Raw genomic sequence first — 17,038 nt, forward strand, 5'->3', positions numbered from 1 at the left:
ACTATAATTCTTAACAAGGGATTTGACTTACTGTATATAAAATGTTGTTGTATATTTTTTAATAACATTATTTAAAAATCTTTGCATGGTTTAACAATTTTAGCTCATCTGCATCTCAAATTTCTGATCAAAGTTTGTGTATGTCATTTTCAGAGATAATTATGTTAACTCTCCGAAGATCCAATGTGTTAGTTTCCCCATACACAGTGCTCCCTCGATGTAATTGTTGGAAAATCTTATTTATTCAAATTCTAACAATGAACAGCTTAAGTTCATTAGATTCTGATCTTGGTAAGAGCAAGTTGACTCAACTTAGTGAGCGGTGTTGCCAAAGTTATGGGCTTTCTTCTTTTAATAAACTAAACATTAATTGGAAATCCACCTAACGAGTGATCATAAATTATAATGTGGAATCATTGGATTTCTTGGGGACTCAAATTTCTCAACATTCCCACGATTTTCAAATCACAACAAAATGCACAAAATATTTAATGTTTCAATGTACAGAAACCATAACCACAATATTACATCCAATCAAAACTGTAAAATATCAACAACCCACAATATTACATCCAATCAAAACTGTAAAATATCAACAACCCACAATATTAAATCCAATCAAAACTGTAAAATCTCAACAATCCACAACATTACATCCAATCAAAACTGTAAAATCTCAACAACCCATGAAAATTGAGCCCCACGAATTTAAATGATCCCATGGTAAAGTTTACAGGAGATATTCTTTCAACTGAAAATAATCTTTTGTTACATTTCCTGTTAACCTTTGATGGGATTTTTAGCCTGGTTTGATTTAAGGAGGTATAACACATGACAAAGTTTCTGATTGGAAGTATACCAAAGATGCAAAAGAAAATTTTCTTTGTCCTTTTAAGATTCTTGACCTGTCTGGGTAGCTCAGTGGATGAAAGCATTAGGCTTGCAATCTGTAGATTGTGCATTTTAGCAAAACTTGCTCATAGTTTTCATTTGTGACAATTTTGATTGTTGTGTTATACCTCCTTAAAACATGAACTGGAATTGATCTTTATTTGGTTTGTGTATTGATGTTGTAAGGAGATATTTATGTATTTTTCTTTACTACTGTTTGATTTGGTTGAGTGTGTTGTTGAATGTCCCTGATTATTTCTGTTGTTGAATGTCCCTGATTATTCTGTTGTTGAATGTCCCTGATTATTCTGTTGTTGAGTGCCCCTGATTATTCTGTTGTTGAGTGCCCCTGATTATTCTGTTGTTGAGTGCCCCTGATTATCATTCTATTGCTTAGTGTTACTGGATTTCAGGATTGAGATAACTGTACCTCCACCACCAACTACGTATGTAAAACTTTGTGAAGTTATTTGTTTTAGTGAATGTTGGTGATTTTGCTAGATTAATTAAGGCTTATATTCGTCTTGGTGGATTGACTTTTTAAAATAGTTATTTTGTGCTAATAGTATACATGTATTTATGTGAATTGATGCTTTTAGGTGATTTATGTGTGATTTTGCTAATTTTGTGTTTTGAATTATAGATTTATGTTTGTGATTTGATATTTCTTAGTAATTTATTAGTGATTTTGCTATGTGTATAGTGCTAATTGTGTAGTTATGTTTGTCTTTTGTTCAGTTGTTTGTGCTTTCTGTTTTTTGGTCATTTCTGTTTTGACTTTGGAAAATTATACATGTGGTTAATTCTATGTATGTTTGCATTTGGCTATGTCAGTATTACATGTACCTGCATTTGAATGTATTGAATCAGAATGTATAATTGATATGAAGTGTATTTACATTAAAAGGGGGCCCTAGTCAAGTACAGTGTCTTACATCATATGTATGCATTTGTGTGTTAAGAAAATTTGAAAATTAATCCTAAAGAGCTAACTTGATAGAGATTCCACGACACAATGAAGAACATTTACAGAATAATGATTTTACTTTCAGAGCTAGAGCGCGCGATAGAAGTAAAGAGAGAATTTCTCCTTATCAGTTTCCCAGTGACGAAGATTTCCGCAGTCGCTCACAGAATGATAAACGCTCATATCAGGAAGAACTGGATAGACAGGTATGTAGTCTGATGACAGAGTCATAAGGTCAAACAGGGTCAGAGGGCCATATCTACATGTAGGTAGAAATTGTAATCACTGAGTGTTAAAATTGCAAACAATGTATTTATTCCAGTTTTTGATTGCTTACTTTTCTTACATTTTCGTGTCATTGCATATTACAATCTAAATTTACAACATTTTGGTGACGTCCAATTTAGATTGAAGAGAAACGTCGAAAGAAACAACTAGAGAAAGAAGAACAGCTAAGGTATGACCCAGGAATTCAGGATGATATCAATCTCTTTTCATCAGAAAAAAGAATATTAATCTGTTTTAGTAACATGGCAATTTCTTGTAGGTATGAGAGGAAATTAGATGATGAAATTAGAAACTACAATCCATTTGGGAAAGGTGGAGGTGGTGCCCCATTACGAGATACTAAGGGAAATGTAGTTGGTAAGATTTTGCCTGTTCTAGATCATACATCATTAGAAATTTTTTAAAATTGAGGGAAGGAGCAGATGTGAATATTGAATTTTTTCCAGCTGATTTACGAGGGATGCATAATACCAATCAAGATCCAGACACAGCTCGTTCTCAAGTGACTCGTGAGTCTCCAAGATTTCAAGCACCAACATCCCCCAGGGATGACCTGATAGGTCAGCCACCTCCACAGATTGATGCTGCAGGGGATGTAACCCATGCAAGAGGGGGACATGGAATCTTTGGTCAGCCCAAGGTAGAAGCAATACAAATTAACACTTTATCAAAAATGATAAATATATAATTTCTTTTCCTCTTCAAGAAATAATTATGATTTTTATCTCCTTCTAGACTGAACAAGAAAAGACTACCTCAGACAAGTACAAGGATGATCTTAGAAGACAGGTACAAATTTTTTGTCCATAAGGTGTTTTGAATTCAGCCACTGTTGCAATAGTTCCAGTTTGTCATAAAATATGTGCCCATTGTAATACTCAGGTGACATATTTTCATTTTATTTTTTTTGACAACTTTGGATCACTTTCAACTTCCTTTGAAATTTAGTATTTGGGATTTCTCAGAATAGAGGAACTGAAAATATTGTAATGGACTTCCTCACCCCTACTACCTCCATTCCTAGTTCAAGAAGTGGTTCAATTTTCGAAGTTTCTCCCTTTTCTCCAGAACATTTTCAAAACAAATCATAACTAATGATAAGAATCTTCTGCACTAATTGCAAAGTGCATTAGAAAGGGGACCATACACCATATCATATACATTGTCACCCCAGGGATGATGGGTTTGGGTCATTGAGTGTCAAAAATAAATTTTTAGACAGATGATCATGTAACCTATCATTGGAATGATCTAGAATTGGATTTTGTAAAAATGGTTTTCTCTGTACTAGCAACAAGATTTTCAGGAAACGCTTGTAGTTTTTTAGTGTGTGGTTCTCAGGTGAAAGTTTTGGCCTCTTGTAATTTGAAGAATGTGTAACATTTTGATATCAGATTGAAGAAAAAAAGAGGAGAGAACAAATAGAAAAGGAGAAAGAGAGAATGGAGGAAGAAAAAGAGAACCGAAGACTAGAAGAACAGAGACTGCGAATACAATCGGAATTTGAGGAGGAGCAACGGAAGAAGAGGGAAAAAGAGGATGAGGTAGGACAAGGACATATACAAATATTTGCATATCCATTGTCTTCTCCCACTATAAACATTGTCCACGCCTCTTGCTTCGGCTGTAACCGCAATTATTACTCAGAACTTGCTCTGAGAGAACACTTCAAACATGTGTACATTTTAAAGACTATATATAGTTAATATTGCTAAAATGATTATAATTTAGTGATCATTAAAAATATTCAAAACTTAAAATAATTGAATGTGATTACTTTATTTTCATAATTTTTTTAAAAATCAATTACAAGCATCGTGCATAATTAAAAAAATCCATATAAAACACAGGTGTTTAAATTCTATAATTATCTGTACAAGCCTCAATGTACAAGGAAAAAGAACTCTTCATATACCAGAAGCTTAAATGCGCATTTCACAGAGAATTTTCCTCAAATCCAAATCCGTTCATATTGACCATGAACAGCTTGAAAATGCTGTTCAATTCTTATATTTATATTCATTTACTAAATCACCGTTTGTTTATATTGCTTCTATAAGTCGTGAAATATTTTGTTGCATAAAACGAACTCCTAAGATCCACCTATGTCACAGTCGTATTGTGACGTATGTCAAAACATAGACATGACGTCACACTTCGTTTACCCTGCCTTTTATCAACATTGCATGGTGCACTGTATTTTGGAGCTAGGAGACCACAAGATTGGGATGATAATCCACGTAAGTTCACAATCTTAATCCGAGGTGCGACTTAGTGAGATCTTTGTAACACATATTGTACATATTTTTTCAAATCATTATGCTCTCTCAGTCGCGTGCTTTAAACTAGCCTAGTTCATAATCCGTTCATAGTCGATATGAACGGATTGTGTTGCATGCTGAAATTGGTTAGTTCATAGAGGAAAATGCAATTTGTAATATTATATGAGTTAAGAAATAAGAAATTACTCAGTCTGAAAACGTTTATTTTTTATGCCTTATCCCAATGTCAAGGTCGAAGGCAGGGGAACTGCAAGGGGTAAAATGCAAATATAAGTAATAAACAACGATTATTCAGTGAACATGGCGTTATGAATAGCAATGTCTCTGCTGGCATATATTCATAACGCCATGTTCACTGCATAACGTTGTTTATTTCTTAAAAATGTATCAAGGTCATTGCAGATCATTCATAGATTTGATCAGTAGGAAATTCAATGGCATAGACAAACAACATGAATATGAATTAATTATACAGATTTTGGTTTTAACATATTTTTGCAGGCTCGAAAAAGAAATGAAGAGATGCAACAGCAAGCAGAAGCCAGAAAGAAGGAAGCCAAGCGAAAGAAACAGGAGGAGGATGATCAACGCATGCAGGAAAAACGGGAACAGGAAAATCGAGAAAGGCAGGAAAGACAGGTATACACAATGTAATACACCAAAGAAATAGTACATAAATAGATACATTGCATCGATAAATTCAAATTGTAATACATCAGAGGAACAGTACAAAGATAAATACAAATTGTAATACATCAGAGGAACAGTACAAAGATAAATACAAATTGTAATACTTCAGAGGAACAGTACAAAGATAAATACAAATTGTAATACTTCAGAGGAACAGTACAAAGATAAATACAAATTGTAATACATCATAAGAACAATACATAGATAAATTCAAATTGTAATACATCATAGGAACTATACATAGATAAATTCAAATAGTAATACATCATAGGAACTATACATAAATACATACTCTATGTAATGCACCATAGAAACAACTCATAGATACACTGTGTAATACACCATAGAAACAACTCATAGATACACTGTGTAATGCACCATAGAAACAACACATAGATACACTGTGTAATACACCATAGAAACAACACATAGATACACTGTGTAATACACCATAGAAACAACACATAGATACACTGTGTAATACACCATAGAAACAACACATAGATACACTGTGTAATACACCATTTATGCTGGGGGTTAAGTACACATTTCTCCATGTCCAACATTATGTGTGGGAGAAAATACGTGATAACTGAATATGATATATATTATATCAAATATTTATATAAACTATATGCGTGGGGGAAATTTATACATTTATTTTATTACCTGACCGTGTAAATTCTTCCCCCCCCCCCAGTGTAAATAACCACGTTTACAGTACATTATGTAATGCATAATAGAAACAATGCATTACTACATTCCTAATATACTTGACCACAGAAACAGCACAAAACTACATACATGTACATATAGATACACAATATTATGATACATCATACATAAAAACAACACAGATCCACAATGTGAATGAAATTGATTGTTTATTGGAATTACTGATTAGTGAGATATATTTAATCAGATGTTAATTTTGCATCAATGTTAGCATATTTGCCACTTGATTTTGTATATCATTTCATTATTAAATTTAATCATTTGATTGTTAGTTAGTACATTAGAAGCATGAAATGAGTTGTGTAGACATAGAGTTTAAAGACCAGTATAGTACTTATATACTAGTAGGTCCTCCCAAGTGTTACATCATATCAGATGATGGGGTGTGCACTATGTGTAGAAATCATCATTTTATTGATAACTATGTAGATGTAGATGAGTTTGTTTGACTTTTCAGGAACAGAGGGGATCATCTCCCCCTGTCCCAGCCCTGAGGACCGGCGATCAGAAACCTGATTACTCGGTAATATTTACATTTACCTTTAATCCTTTGATAAAATGCATTACAAAATCTTAATGATATCTGCTTGTAACTATAAAGACCGAATCACTAAAGTCTGTTTGGCGTACAAACACTCAAAAGCATGGTGTCTGCATCTCAGCCCCACTTGTGCAGAATGAAAAGAAAAGCTTTGTTTCCCATTCCCATATCAGAAAATGTAAATTGCACATCATTCAATGCCTAGAGAAATTGATATTGCTTCTAATGTGGTTAATATTACCAACCAATCACAATGAGTTAATCCAAATCTGTGATTTTTCAACAAATCTATGTTCCGTAATTGTATTTTCAATTCTTGATGTGACAACATGGCTGAATGGCTCTGGTTCACTACCTTATAATGGTTATAACTACACTGTTTACAGTTAGATAAATGTGAACTGTTTAAAGTTCAGATTGTACAACTTTTGTTGATAATTTGATGTTAATGATATTCAATTGAAAATCAATTTAAGAATTGGATTATCAATTTTTTTTCAGCATTGTGCACTCTTTTCTTTTACGATATATATGCTATTCCATGGCTGTTTCAAGACGCATGTAGTTTAGCACACATATACAACAAAATAATTTTTGTGATGGTGACAATTATTAAATTTCATGAAATAAAATATGCTTATGTAGGAAGCAATTTCAAACTCGAGCAGCTCTCGTCAGAATCACTTCCGATCAGAATCCGTCAGACTAGGAATGGGCACACCAGATAGTCTGGGCCTGAAAAAGCCCTATGGAATCTCGGTAAATTGGAGAGTGGAAGGTCAAAGGGCACTTCATGTTAACAATGTTGTCTTGGGATTTATTGGATTTGCTACAAAACACACCAATATTCAGTTTTATACCAAGTTTGTTTAATGGTGTCAAAAAATGAATGAGACAGTTGACAAAGGGTTGCAAGTTGCACTGCTTAAAGGATAAGGTGCATTTCATTTGGATTATTGCAATATGGCATATTTAGATGATATTGTAATTTGACAGGATGATAAAAAGAGCGATAAACAGAGTCCACCACCACCTCAAACACCACAGCCAGGGGTAAATCAGTGTTGACTGGCCAGAATTTGTGCTATTCATTAATGCTTGCATGAATTTATGTTTCTTCTTTTATCCATAATCAACAAAAAAAATTGTAACTCTGAAATATTTTTTTTTAAAAATGATTAAAAATCATTTTAAATAATGTAGTCAGTAATTATATTTTGAGTTTTGGGATAGAATTCCTAATACCGTAATGTTAATAACTTAACTATTCTAACTAGCCTTACATATACTTTTAAAGGTTTGATTTGTAGAAACTGCTAGAAGTTTTGTGTCTAGAGGGTGCTTATCTTACAGGATTTCTTGGTGTATTAATGATGTTCCCAACTTTGCCTCTGTGTTATCAGAGTTGGATGGAATGTAATTGTGTGACTGGGAGAGGGTGTGTGAATTAAAAGCCACACTAAAGCCAAACATAACATGTAGAACATTAAGATCGTTATAATCTATGATTCCTTTTTTTTTTGACCAATGTATTTGTCTCCCTTCATTTATATTGTAGTACTACAGTTCAACTTGTCCAATCTAATACCTGTATACTACTTTGTACTTTGAATTCTGACCCTATTTTCATTATTTTTTGTACACTGTGCAACCTGATGTCCTATGTAATCCGACACAAAATTTATCTCTCTCAGCATGTCAGGTTAGACAAGTTTGGCTGTAGTTAGTTTTTGTATAAAGTATTTTTGTTTTGGATATACATGTATGATGCACATAGAGAGCTTTAATTGTTTTGGATTAAAATCATTAGTGTAGTTAGTTTGGGCATGGATTTTTGTTTTAGCTAGTACATACTTGACTTCATGCATGCTTACTTTAATCCACAGACATCAGAGGATACGCGTAAATCCCCACCCATCCCAGCACTGCGGAGAGATACTCCCCCTAGTGAGGTAACAAACATGAACCCATAAATTTGCCCTCTAACCTCTTGATCGATCTCAGTTCAAGCCTTAAGCTTATTTTGAATTATTTTATCATACTGTTAGAAGACAACCCTCATTTGAAAAATAATTTTTGTCAAAGAATTGATGAAGAAATAGATTTTTAATAGCCAAGCAGTGATTTTATGTTTCTCATGAAACATTAATGTATTCATCTTCCTCCCCCCTATTTGTAGATTGATATTTTCATTGTTTTCAATTCTACTTGTTTTTGATTATTTCCATTTATTTAGCATGTTCCCTGCACTACAGTATTAGTTACAAAGCATGTATATGTTTATATTTATTTCAAAGCACATAGTTCCTCATGCATTGTTTTGCTATTGCTCGTTTTACACAGTTTAGAGCTGTCAATGCAGCGGTGTTTATCTCTCAAAATCAAACCATTTCTCATGTTTACTGATTCTGTTGCAGTCATCCAAACCTCCACCACAGCCTCTCTCCAGAGCCAACAGTGAGTTCTAGAAAACATTTTGTATTTATTTTTTCTATTAATTTTGATAAAGCAAGTTTCCTGATACTCTGCAATTTGCATACATGTACATGCATGTGAAGCTGACTAAATCCCAGAGATACTTTAATTCAGGTTCAGATGTACTTAAGGAGCTGGCCTCCATGAGGAAACAACTACAGAGTGAGAGGAAAAGGGTGGAAAATGCATTGGAGACACAAAGGGTATAAGAAAGATTTCTTTCCCAGATGTCAACATTGATCTGAAAAAACAAAGTCTGTTGTTGTTAATGTGAAAAAAATAAATACATTTCCTGGACTTTTTCTTGTATTTTAAATTGTTGAAAAAAATATTGTGAATGTAGTATTGGTACAAAAACAAAGGGGAATTGCAATGGTGTGAGCGATAATTATAATATTAAGTTTTATTTGTCTGTTTCAGAATGAACCCGATGTTTTTGATCCCAGAGTGGTTCAAAGACCACCTCCGTAAGTTTCTGGTTTTATTATCAATTATAATGCTTGGATATAAATTTTATTTTACTTTGAATAATGCTTACAATATGTATTACACAGGAAGGAGATAGATGTGTTTGAGAGGGCCAGACAGGGTGAACCAGCACCTGTCCGTGCAGACGCCAATCCAAGAAATTTACAGGAATTCAATGAGCTCAAATACAAAAGTAAGAAATGAAGCAGTAAGGTACGGTACAATGTGAATGTACACAGATATAGTCAGTTCCTGATTTGAATGTACACAGATATAGTCAGTTCCTGATTTGAATGTACACAGATATAGTCAGTTCCTGATTTGAATGTTTCATGATCTTTGGTGTGTTTTTGTTGTAGCCAACAGGGACAAAGCGTGATATATATATATGTAAAATTTTGAGTGTGACAAACTCCTGTAGATGACAGATTTTATGTACTATGTGATACCTCTGAACAAATGAAAACTTTGAAATTGTGATGTGTTGTTCTTTACTTCATGGTTTAGACATTCTGAATGTATAGCTGATGATTGTCAAGCTTACAGTTTTTAAAAAAAATATCTTGTTAGAAAATTCCTTACTTTATTTTTTGATTAAGTTCGTAGAAAGATTTTTTACTAGATGTGTGTAATAGATGTACAAAGTTTATGGAACATTCAAGGTTTTGGTGGATTATATGATTTTTATTGGAATGTTATTTTACACCATGCAAAAAAGACACAATTGTGCCAAAATGTTTGCTAATGCATTTCAGTTAAATTTTATACTCTATAGACACTATCATTAAAGAAAAATGTTTCTGATTGAAAAAACAATAAAATTCAAGGGATATATGTCTGAGTATTTTGTGCTGTTTTTCCAAAGATGATACAGAATCCAGAAAGGCCTTCCGCAGCATGTTTCCTGACGCCCCCACTTCTAATGAGACCCTGGAAGCTCAGCAAGATGCCTTACTCAGGCATCAGGAGGACACACTCAAATCTATGAAAGAACAAAGTAAGTGCAAGTGTTATTGTCTCTGATACCCTGCCCTCCATTTATTGTAAATTCCTTATAATTTGCTAGTAGTTAATAATTTCATTTATTTGCGAGAAAGCTTCAAGAAATCAAGATTCTCGCTTTTATTTGTATATCACTGATTTACGTAAATATGTAATAACACTTAAATTATGTTTCTGCAAATGATGACTGAATAACGACTTGACCCAATTAAGTACTTGCGTAATATAAGGAATCTACAAGTTTTTTTTGCATATTATACATGTATTTACTGCTGCTGGTGTTTGGTTATGTGATTGTCGTGATTTCTCTGGTTTGATGATTTCCCCCTACTACTTTTATTGTTGCTCTGAATTTTCTTTCAAATATTGAATCCATTTTTGACAATTTGAACGTAACCTTTGATAAATTTGTTCTGACTGTTGACAGTCACGGTGGAGGATGGGTGTAATAAGTGTGGAAGGAAGGGTGTAGCAGGTTAGTTGTGTTACACATTGAGTGGTCACATGACACAAGGGTCAAAGTACAAGTCACAAGACATTCATCACATAATAATCACATAATTAAGAAGATATTAAGAACATCACAACATGGACTTATGAACTTTCTGCACACAGTTTGTTTAATGGGAACAGAATCACTCTAAAGACAGTATTTCATAGTACATCTAATATAGAATAAGATTCTGTTATGCTAACACATGTTGAAGATTATAATAAGATAGTTTCATTAATGTTCAATAGTGATTGACAATCAAGCCCCGGACAGAGATATTTTTCCAGGTTTGTTTGCACTTGTGACGTTGGTTTTGCAGTGGTCACATGATCAGATGAGGTTTTCTGGTTGGATTTCTAAAGTTGTCAGGGTGACATGTATAGGCTGGAATAAACACCGAGTTTGTCTTCAATGTATACATTAATGAGGGTTCATCTCTTGTTTACTTTGAAGGATTCACTCCAACCAATTACAACGCGTGGAAAGGAAGGCGTTCAGACAGAAGTATATCAATTATATCTAAATAATCGGATATTTCTTTCCTATAGCTGTAGAATTAATAATTTTTAAAGTTTATGATAATTAACAAATGCTGTAAAGATTTTGTCCTTAAATACATTCTCTGCTGTTTTTGTGTTCTATATTTATTACATTTATGTTAGTCACTTTTCCAGCCTTTTATAGGTGTCTGTCACACACTAATCAATCATGCCTTTGGAAGTTAATTAATTCTCATTTACTTTGAATTATGCACTTTCAGCAGTGATAAAAGTGACACGCTAGCTCTGCTTAGTTTCTTTACCTTAATTAGCTTTCAGTTTAAAGCAAGAAAACCACATTCTTGTCAGACAGAAAATAAATTCATTTTAATGCTTAAACATCTAAATTATACCAATGTATACCTATTAAGTGATCAGATATGAAATTGTTTGTGGTATAACAGATTACCCATGATAATTTAGACGGTAGCAAATAAATGGTTCAGCTCACCTAGAACTGGCCCTCCACTTCACATTGCGTCATAGGTCAATTCTTGGGATGGAAGCATAAACTATCATTTGAATTACCAGAAAATAAGCATCCTAATCATACAGAAAACAATAACACATACCTGATAGTTCATAGAAAATTTCTTCCTCCTCAGATTTATTCTCATTCAGTTAAATAATATTTCAATATTCACAAACAATGCATTTTTCAGTAACTCATGGTGTTTTTGAAATTTGATACTCACTAATTTCTTAGAATTCCCTTATAAATCTTTGTAACGACTCTATGAAATCCTCATGGCTTTGTTGATATTTATTTCTTATAAGAGTTATGTAAGACTGACATGTTACAAATGATATTGAAAGCTAACAGCCTACCATGGGTCAGAATATTTAGTGCACCAAATTATCATTTGAGGAAAAACAATTACTTGTTTATAATGTTTAATAATTTAAAGGAAGGGTAAATTCTGAATAGCTGATTTATTAATTCATTAAATTAAACTTGACTGAGGTATAGTAGTATGGAAATATGTATTTGTATAGAACTTTTATTTGTTCATGATATATATATGAATTTCTCGCAGGTATTTTGTTATTTTTTAAATCTTTTCTTAAAAAAATAAATCTTTAAAATGGTAATTGTAAATTTAACGGTAATCTTGATTTGCTTATCATTGATTATGGTACATGCAAATATGCATAATATATATTAAGAATTATTGTATATTAGTTTGTTCCACTTAAGTATTCCTGGGGGAAGGGGAATGCTACATTTTCTTTAGATCGCCACCAACATCATAAAATTCAAAAGTGGCATTCCCTCAACCTGAATGTGCTGTATATCAGTATCATCTGTCATTATGAATATGCATATACTAGTACTGTTTGTTCTGATATCGCTGTGTTCGATTGAAAATGTATTTATTGCTCATTTGTTGTGTGTGTGACAATACATGTATTGGAAATTTTATTTTTGCAGTGGGTTTTATTTTGATTGTGAAAGGAAAATGATGCAATATGGCATTTTCAGCCAGTGTTTCTTTTAATAAAACCATCTACTTATATCCTATTATTGACTGTAAAGTTCATGAAGTTAACTTCTTTCATGACTTTCATTTACAGCTTTTTTTTTCAAACAAAAAGTAAAAGAGGTTTTCAAGGCAGCAAATTATACTAAACATTTGCTGAACTCAAAATTTTCAAGTAATTAGAGAAACATGAATTTGTTTAACTAAGACTATTTTTATGCAGATTCATTATTTATTTGGCAAACATATATTAGCCATAATGTAGATGCATTAACCAATATTGCACCCCGCTTTTTTTGTACAGGTCTTGGTGCACCACCCATGACAACACGCCAGGGCACCGTCAGCCCACGTTCTATGCTGAACTCAAACAGTGCATTCATAGGTTTGATCACATTTTGATTATTTATCACCAAATACTAACACAACTAACAGTTCACGGTGATGGTGTAAGATTAAGCTCATTCTCTTACCAAATAGTTTACCACCTCCAGGGGCCTTGTAATAGATCACTAGGTGTCATATTTCATTTGCATCCTTTGATATATAACAAAAAGTGCTTGACTTGATCCTTATATACATGTAAACAAATTAACAATCTGCATGACTAAAGTGCAGACCTATATTATATATATAATATAGGTCTGTACTTTAGTCAGATTGACAAGTTAAAATCATCAGTAATGCAAATATTTTTCCTAATATTTAAAATCTGTGTGTTCATCTGTTTTAAACAGTTAATACAGTTAATATATATTTGTTTTGGTGATCAAGATATTTATCTTCTTATGAAGGAGCTAGCATAAAGATTAATTAGTAAATGAAAATGAATTTCATTTAGAATTTCACCATGAGAGTTAAATATTTTACTATATATATATTCTATAGATGTGGATGGACTAAATCATTTCCCAGATGACTTTGAAGATCTTCCTAAGAGAAATGAATCTGCACGCTACAGAAGGCGAGAGAGGGTTGCACTGAGTCCACGAGTAAGTTCCCACATTATCACTAAACATGCATGATGTAAACTAATGAAAGACTCACCATTTAATATGTTGTTTAGTAGTAAATGATTCAGTATTAACTTATATTTATGTAATGTTTTGTGTTTCATAGGTGGATAGTGTAGGCTATAATCCAGTAGGTATCAGGGCTGGTCACCAGTCAAATACTTAAAATGTGAACCAACTAACACATTTCAGCAACCTCCACTTACTTTTGATTTTTGTATCCATTGTCTGCCAAATTATAGTTAAATTATCAAAAGTACTCCTTTCCATGTTCTGTTTGCTTTCTAACGGACTATTGGTATATACCAAAGTATCCTCCATTTCTCTGTCATTTTCTCATTCTGTGTATTCTATACTGGTAGAATTCCTCTGTATGAATGGTGCTTATACTGATTTCTGTGTTTAGGTAAAGAAAGGCTACAAAGCTTACATAAGAAGTGTGAATTGACTCTTATTAGTGAAAGTGATAAATAAATCCACTTGATATTTGGCAGACAATACAGCAGTTATTTGGATGCTGTGCATGTCTTAACATATCATGGTTGAAGGGAATTTGTAAAAAGATGGGTGTTTTTATGCTCTCTACTACTTTGCTCTGATTTGGAAAAGACATAGTAGAATCTTTTCCAATTTTTGCTGTGTCCTTCACTAAACTGATCATAAAATAATTTGCATCATCTCAGACATACAGTAAAATGTGCACTCAATTTTTTCCATACATTTGTGAATGATTCTCACCACACGTTTAATCACCACACATTTACATGAAGGAATATCATTCATATCTAAATATGTTGAAAGCAACAATCGCACTCACAAGCATCATTTTATACTTATAATCATTTAGATACATGTACTTGCATATTTTATGTTGTTAGGGTATTTCATACAATGGAAGCATACATTGTAAATCTGAGGAACCAGCTAATTGATGCAATGTCTGATATCTTACCATTTTGTTATTACCAGCCTGAGAGTCAGCCTTTGAATCCTTTCGGTTCAACAACAAGTTTGGATGTTGACCGAATTCAACGCAAGAATGATGCCAGACTGAGGCGGCTGCACAATTTGAATGGTAACCATCATTTTCCTTTCATTAATCCTTAATTTAAGTATACAAGATTTTAGCATTTTTTTCAGTGCCCACTACTAGTATTTGCTGGGGGGAATGATTTAGCACGAAGTGTCCTTTACAGTTACAAAGCTTGATTTAATTAAGGTATAATGTACTTGTTGAGCTAACTGTATAGGTTGATCTGTTGTAGCTGATGAGGTTTCTTTGGCAGACCCTGATGACATTCTGGACAGATTTATGGCAAAACAGAGATACAACAGGTATCAAGATTGTGGTCACTTTTAAAGGGGATATTTATGTTGGTACATGTGGTAGATATTTCTATGAATTTCCAACATGATTTGCTTACAGAAAATGCAAGAGTATTACTTTATTGAAATATATTAGATCAGCTGTTTTCATTCACATGACACTCATCAGTGATTATTCTTCCCAAATATTTTCTGACAATTTCTTTGTGGATGATGATACTAGCTACTAATTCAAGGAATGGTGTTATTCTTTCAGACCCCCATCAGGCCAAACTCTACAAGATGACACCTGGTTACGTCCAGCCAGCAAGGCTATTTAAGGAGAGTCCATCCTCTCCCCATAGCAACACACCTCATATGAAATGCCATCCATAACCCATCTACCAATCAAAACTTTCCATCAAATGGTATTTTGTCCTCAAGATCTGAATCTTCATTTGCGATTTTTTGGAAAGAAAAATGTCTTGATATTGGTTATTCAGACAGTTGTACTGGACGTTTGTTGTTGGTTTTTAGTGCTCCAAAAACGTAGTATAGTACATTCATAAATGTTATGACTTCATTTTTTTGTCAGAGCTGCATGAAAATGTTTATTCTGTACTCATATAGTAGTAGAGCTGCTTTTGTCCAATGGCAGCCATATTTATTTTTTAAAAGCAAAACTGTGATATATACCAGCCTCTTGTTTATCAATTCCTATTTTGCCGAGTCACACCATTTAGGTTATCCAGTGAAAGTTCTAGTCTTTTATCAGATCTAAAGCCTGCTTAGTATTGTGATACAGATATTGTCACTCTGAATATACACATTAAATCTGTTTGAAAATATCCTTCAAAGACTTCATACAATTTGATTGACCTGTGAATATGACTGAATTGCATTTTGAAATTGAATATTCGGGTTTCGATTTTTCTTGAGTATTCAGTAAATGTATTCATTAAGATGCAAGTCATGTAGAATTTGTCGATCATATAAACACAATTTCCTTATGAGTGGATACTACTTTGTGGGCTGTGTGACTGGCCTTGTTTTACGTGTCACTAATAAAGTTGTTACAGATTGTTGTTGAAATTTAACTCCATGCTGCTTTAGCATGGCAAGTATGTATATGATACAGAATGTGAAAGAAAAAAGTTCATTTGTAATATGCACAATGCAACAGAAATAAATCATAGACCTGTTAACCTTTTTGTGTGATGATTTTATACCTTAGTCACTTGGATGAAATATTGCTGTCTGTGCGTGTTCTTTGTTAATATTTTGTCCCCTGCCGCAAAGCTGAAGGGGACATAAAAATACTGGTGTCCGTCCGTCTTTCACACTTGACTTTGTGGATGCAACTCCTCAGAAACCGCTCAACTGATTTTGTTCAAATTTTGTAGGATTGTTAGTCACCATATTGATTTGATCATATTGTGCCACCATTTCGACAAATTTTACCCGAGTAATGGGAGTTTGTTGAATTTGTACATGCTACACAACAGAAACCATTTGTGGATGCAACTCCTCGGGAACTGCTCAACGGATTTTGTTCAAATTTCGTAGGATTTGTTGGTCTCCATATTTAGTTGATCATATTGTGCTGCCATTTTGATTTATTTTACAGATGTTATAGGATTTGCTGAATTTGTACATGCTACATGTAAACTATAGGAACACTTTGTGGACATATTTCCTCTGATACTGCTTTAAGGATGTTGAAATTTTGCAAGATTGTTAGTCACAATATGTAGTCGATCAAATTACACCGCGATTTTGATTCTACAAATTTTACAGGAGTTAAGGGACTTTTGCGCCTCAACTTTTTTTTGCGGCGACAGGGACTTGTAGCTACACGTAGCAATTTT

At 33.2% G+C, this 17,038-nt stretch overlaps 1 protein-coding gene across 40 annotated transcripts in view; it reads left to right on the forward strand.

Moving 5' to 3' along the window:
- LOC125672415 (centrosome and spindle pole-associated protein 1-like) overlaps window positions 1-16,375 on the forward strand; it is an 85,976-nt gene extending 69,601 nt beyond the window's left edge. For 18 of the 40 annotated variants that reach the window (XM_056163021.1, XM_056163026.1, XM_056163027.1 and 15 more), the window contains 23 exons: window positions 1,305-1,337; window positions 1,944-2,064; window positions 2,266-2,315; window positions 2,406-2,503; window positions 2,593-2,786; window positions 2,882-2,935; window positions 3,541-3,690; window positions 4,930-5,067; window positions 6,311-6,376; window positions 7,040-7,153; window positions 8,281-8,346; window positions 8,812-8,851; window positions 8,984-9,072; window positions 9,290-9,336; window positions 9,424-9,530; window positions 10,203-10,334; window positions 11,286-11,336; window positions 13,157-13,237; window positions 13,741-13,844; window positions 13,972-13,995; window positions 14,835-14,940; window positions 15,131-15,200; window positions 15,448-16,375. In XM_056163021.1, coding sequence (XP_056018996.1) covers window positions 1,305-1,337; window positions 1,944-2,064; window positions 2,266-2,315; window positions 2,406-2,503; window positions 2,593-2,786; window positions 2,882-2,935; window positions 3,541-3,690; window positions 4,930-5,067; window positions 6,311-6,376; window positions 7,040-7,153; window positions 8,281-8,346; window positions 8,812-8,851; window positions 8,984-9,072; window positions 9,290-9,336; window positions 9,424-9,530; window positions 10,203-10,334; window positions 11,286-11,336; window positions 13,157-13,237; window positions 13,741-13,844; window positions 13,972-13,995; window positions 14,835-14,940; window positions 15,131-15,200; window positions 15,448-15,511 — 1,999 coding nt within the window. In that variant the 3' untranslated portion in view covers window positions 15,512-16,375. Of the gene's footprint in view, window positions 1-1,304; window positions 1,338-1,943; window positions 2,065-2,265; window positions 2,316-2,405; window positions 2,504-2,592; window positions 2,787-2,881; window positions 2,936-3,540; window positions 3,691-4,929; window positions 5,068-6,310; window positions 6,377-7,039; window positions 7,154-7,390; window positions 7,448-8,280; window positions 8,347-8,811; window positions 8,852-8,983; window positions 9,073-9,289; window positions 9,337-9,423; window positions 9,531-10,202; window positions 10,335-11,285; window positions 11,337-13,156; window positions 13,238-13,740; window positions 13,845-13,971; window positions 13,996-14,834; window positions 14,941-15,130; window positions 15,201-15,447 lie in introns of all 40 variants that reach the window. The other 22 variants (XM_056162988.1, XM_056162989.1, XM_056162999.1 and 19 more) reach the window with 18 other exon arrangements.
- Window positions 16,376-17,038: the final 663 nt, after the last annotated feature.

The sequence above is a fragment of the Ostrea edulis genome, chromosome 4, assembly GCF_947568905.1.
Source record: "Ostrea edulis chromosome 4, xbOstEdul1.1, whole genome shotgun sequence".
Taxonomy (NCBI): domain Eukaryota; kingdom Metazoa; phylum Mollusca; class Bivalvia; order Ostreida; family Ostreidae; genus Ostrea; species Ostrea edulis.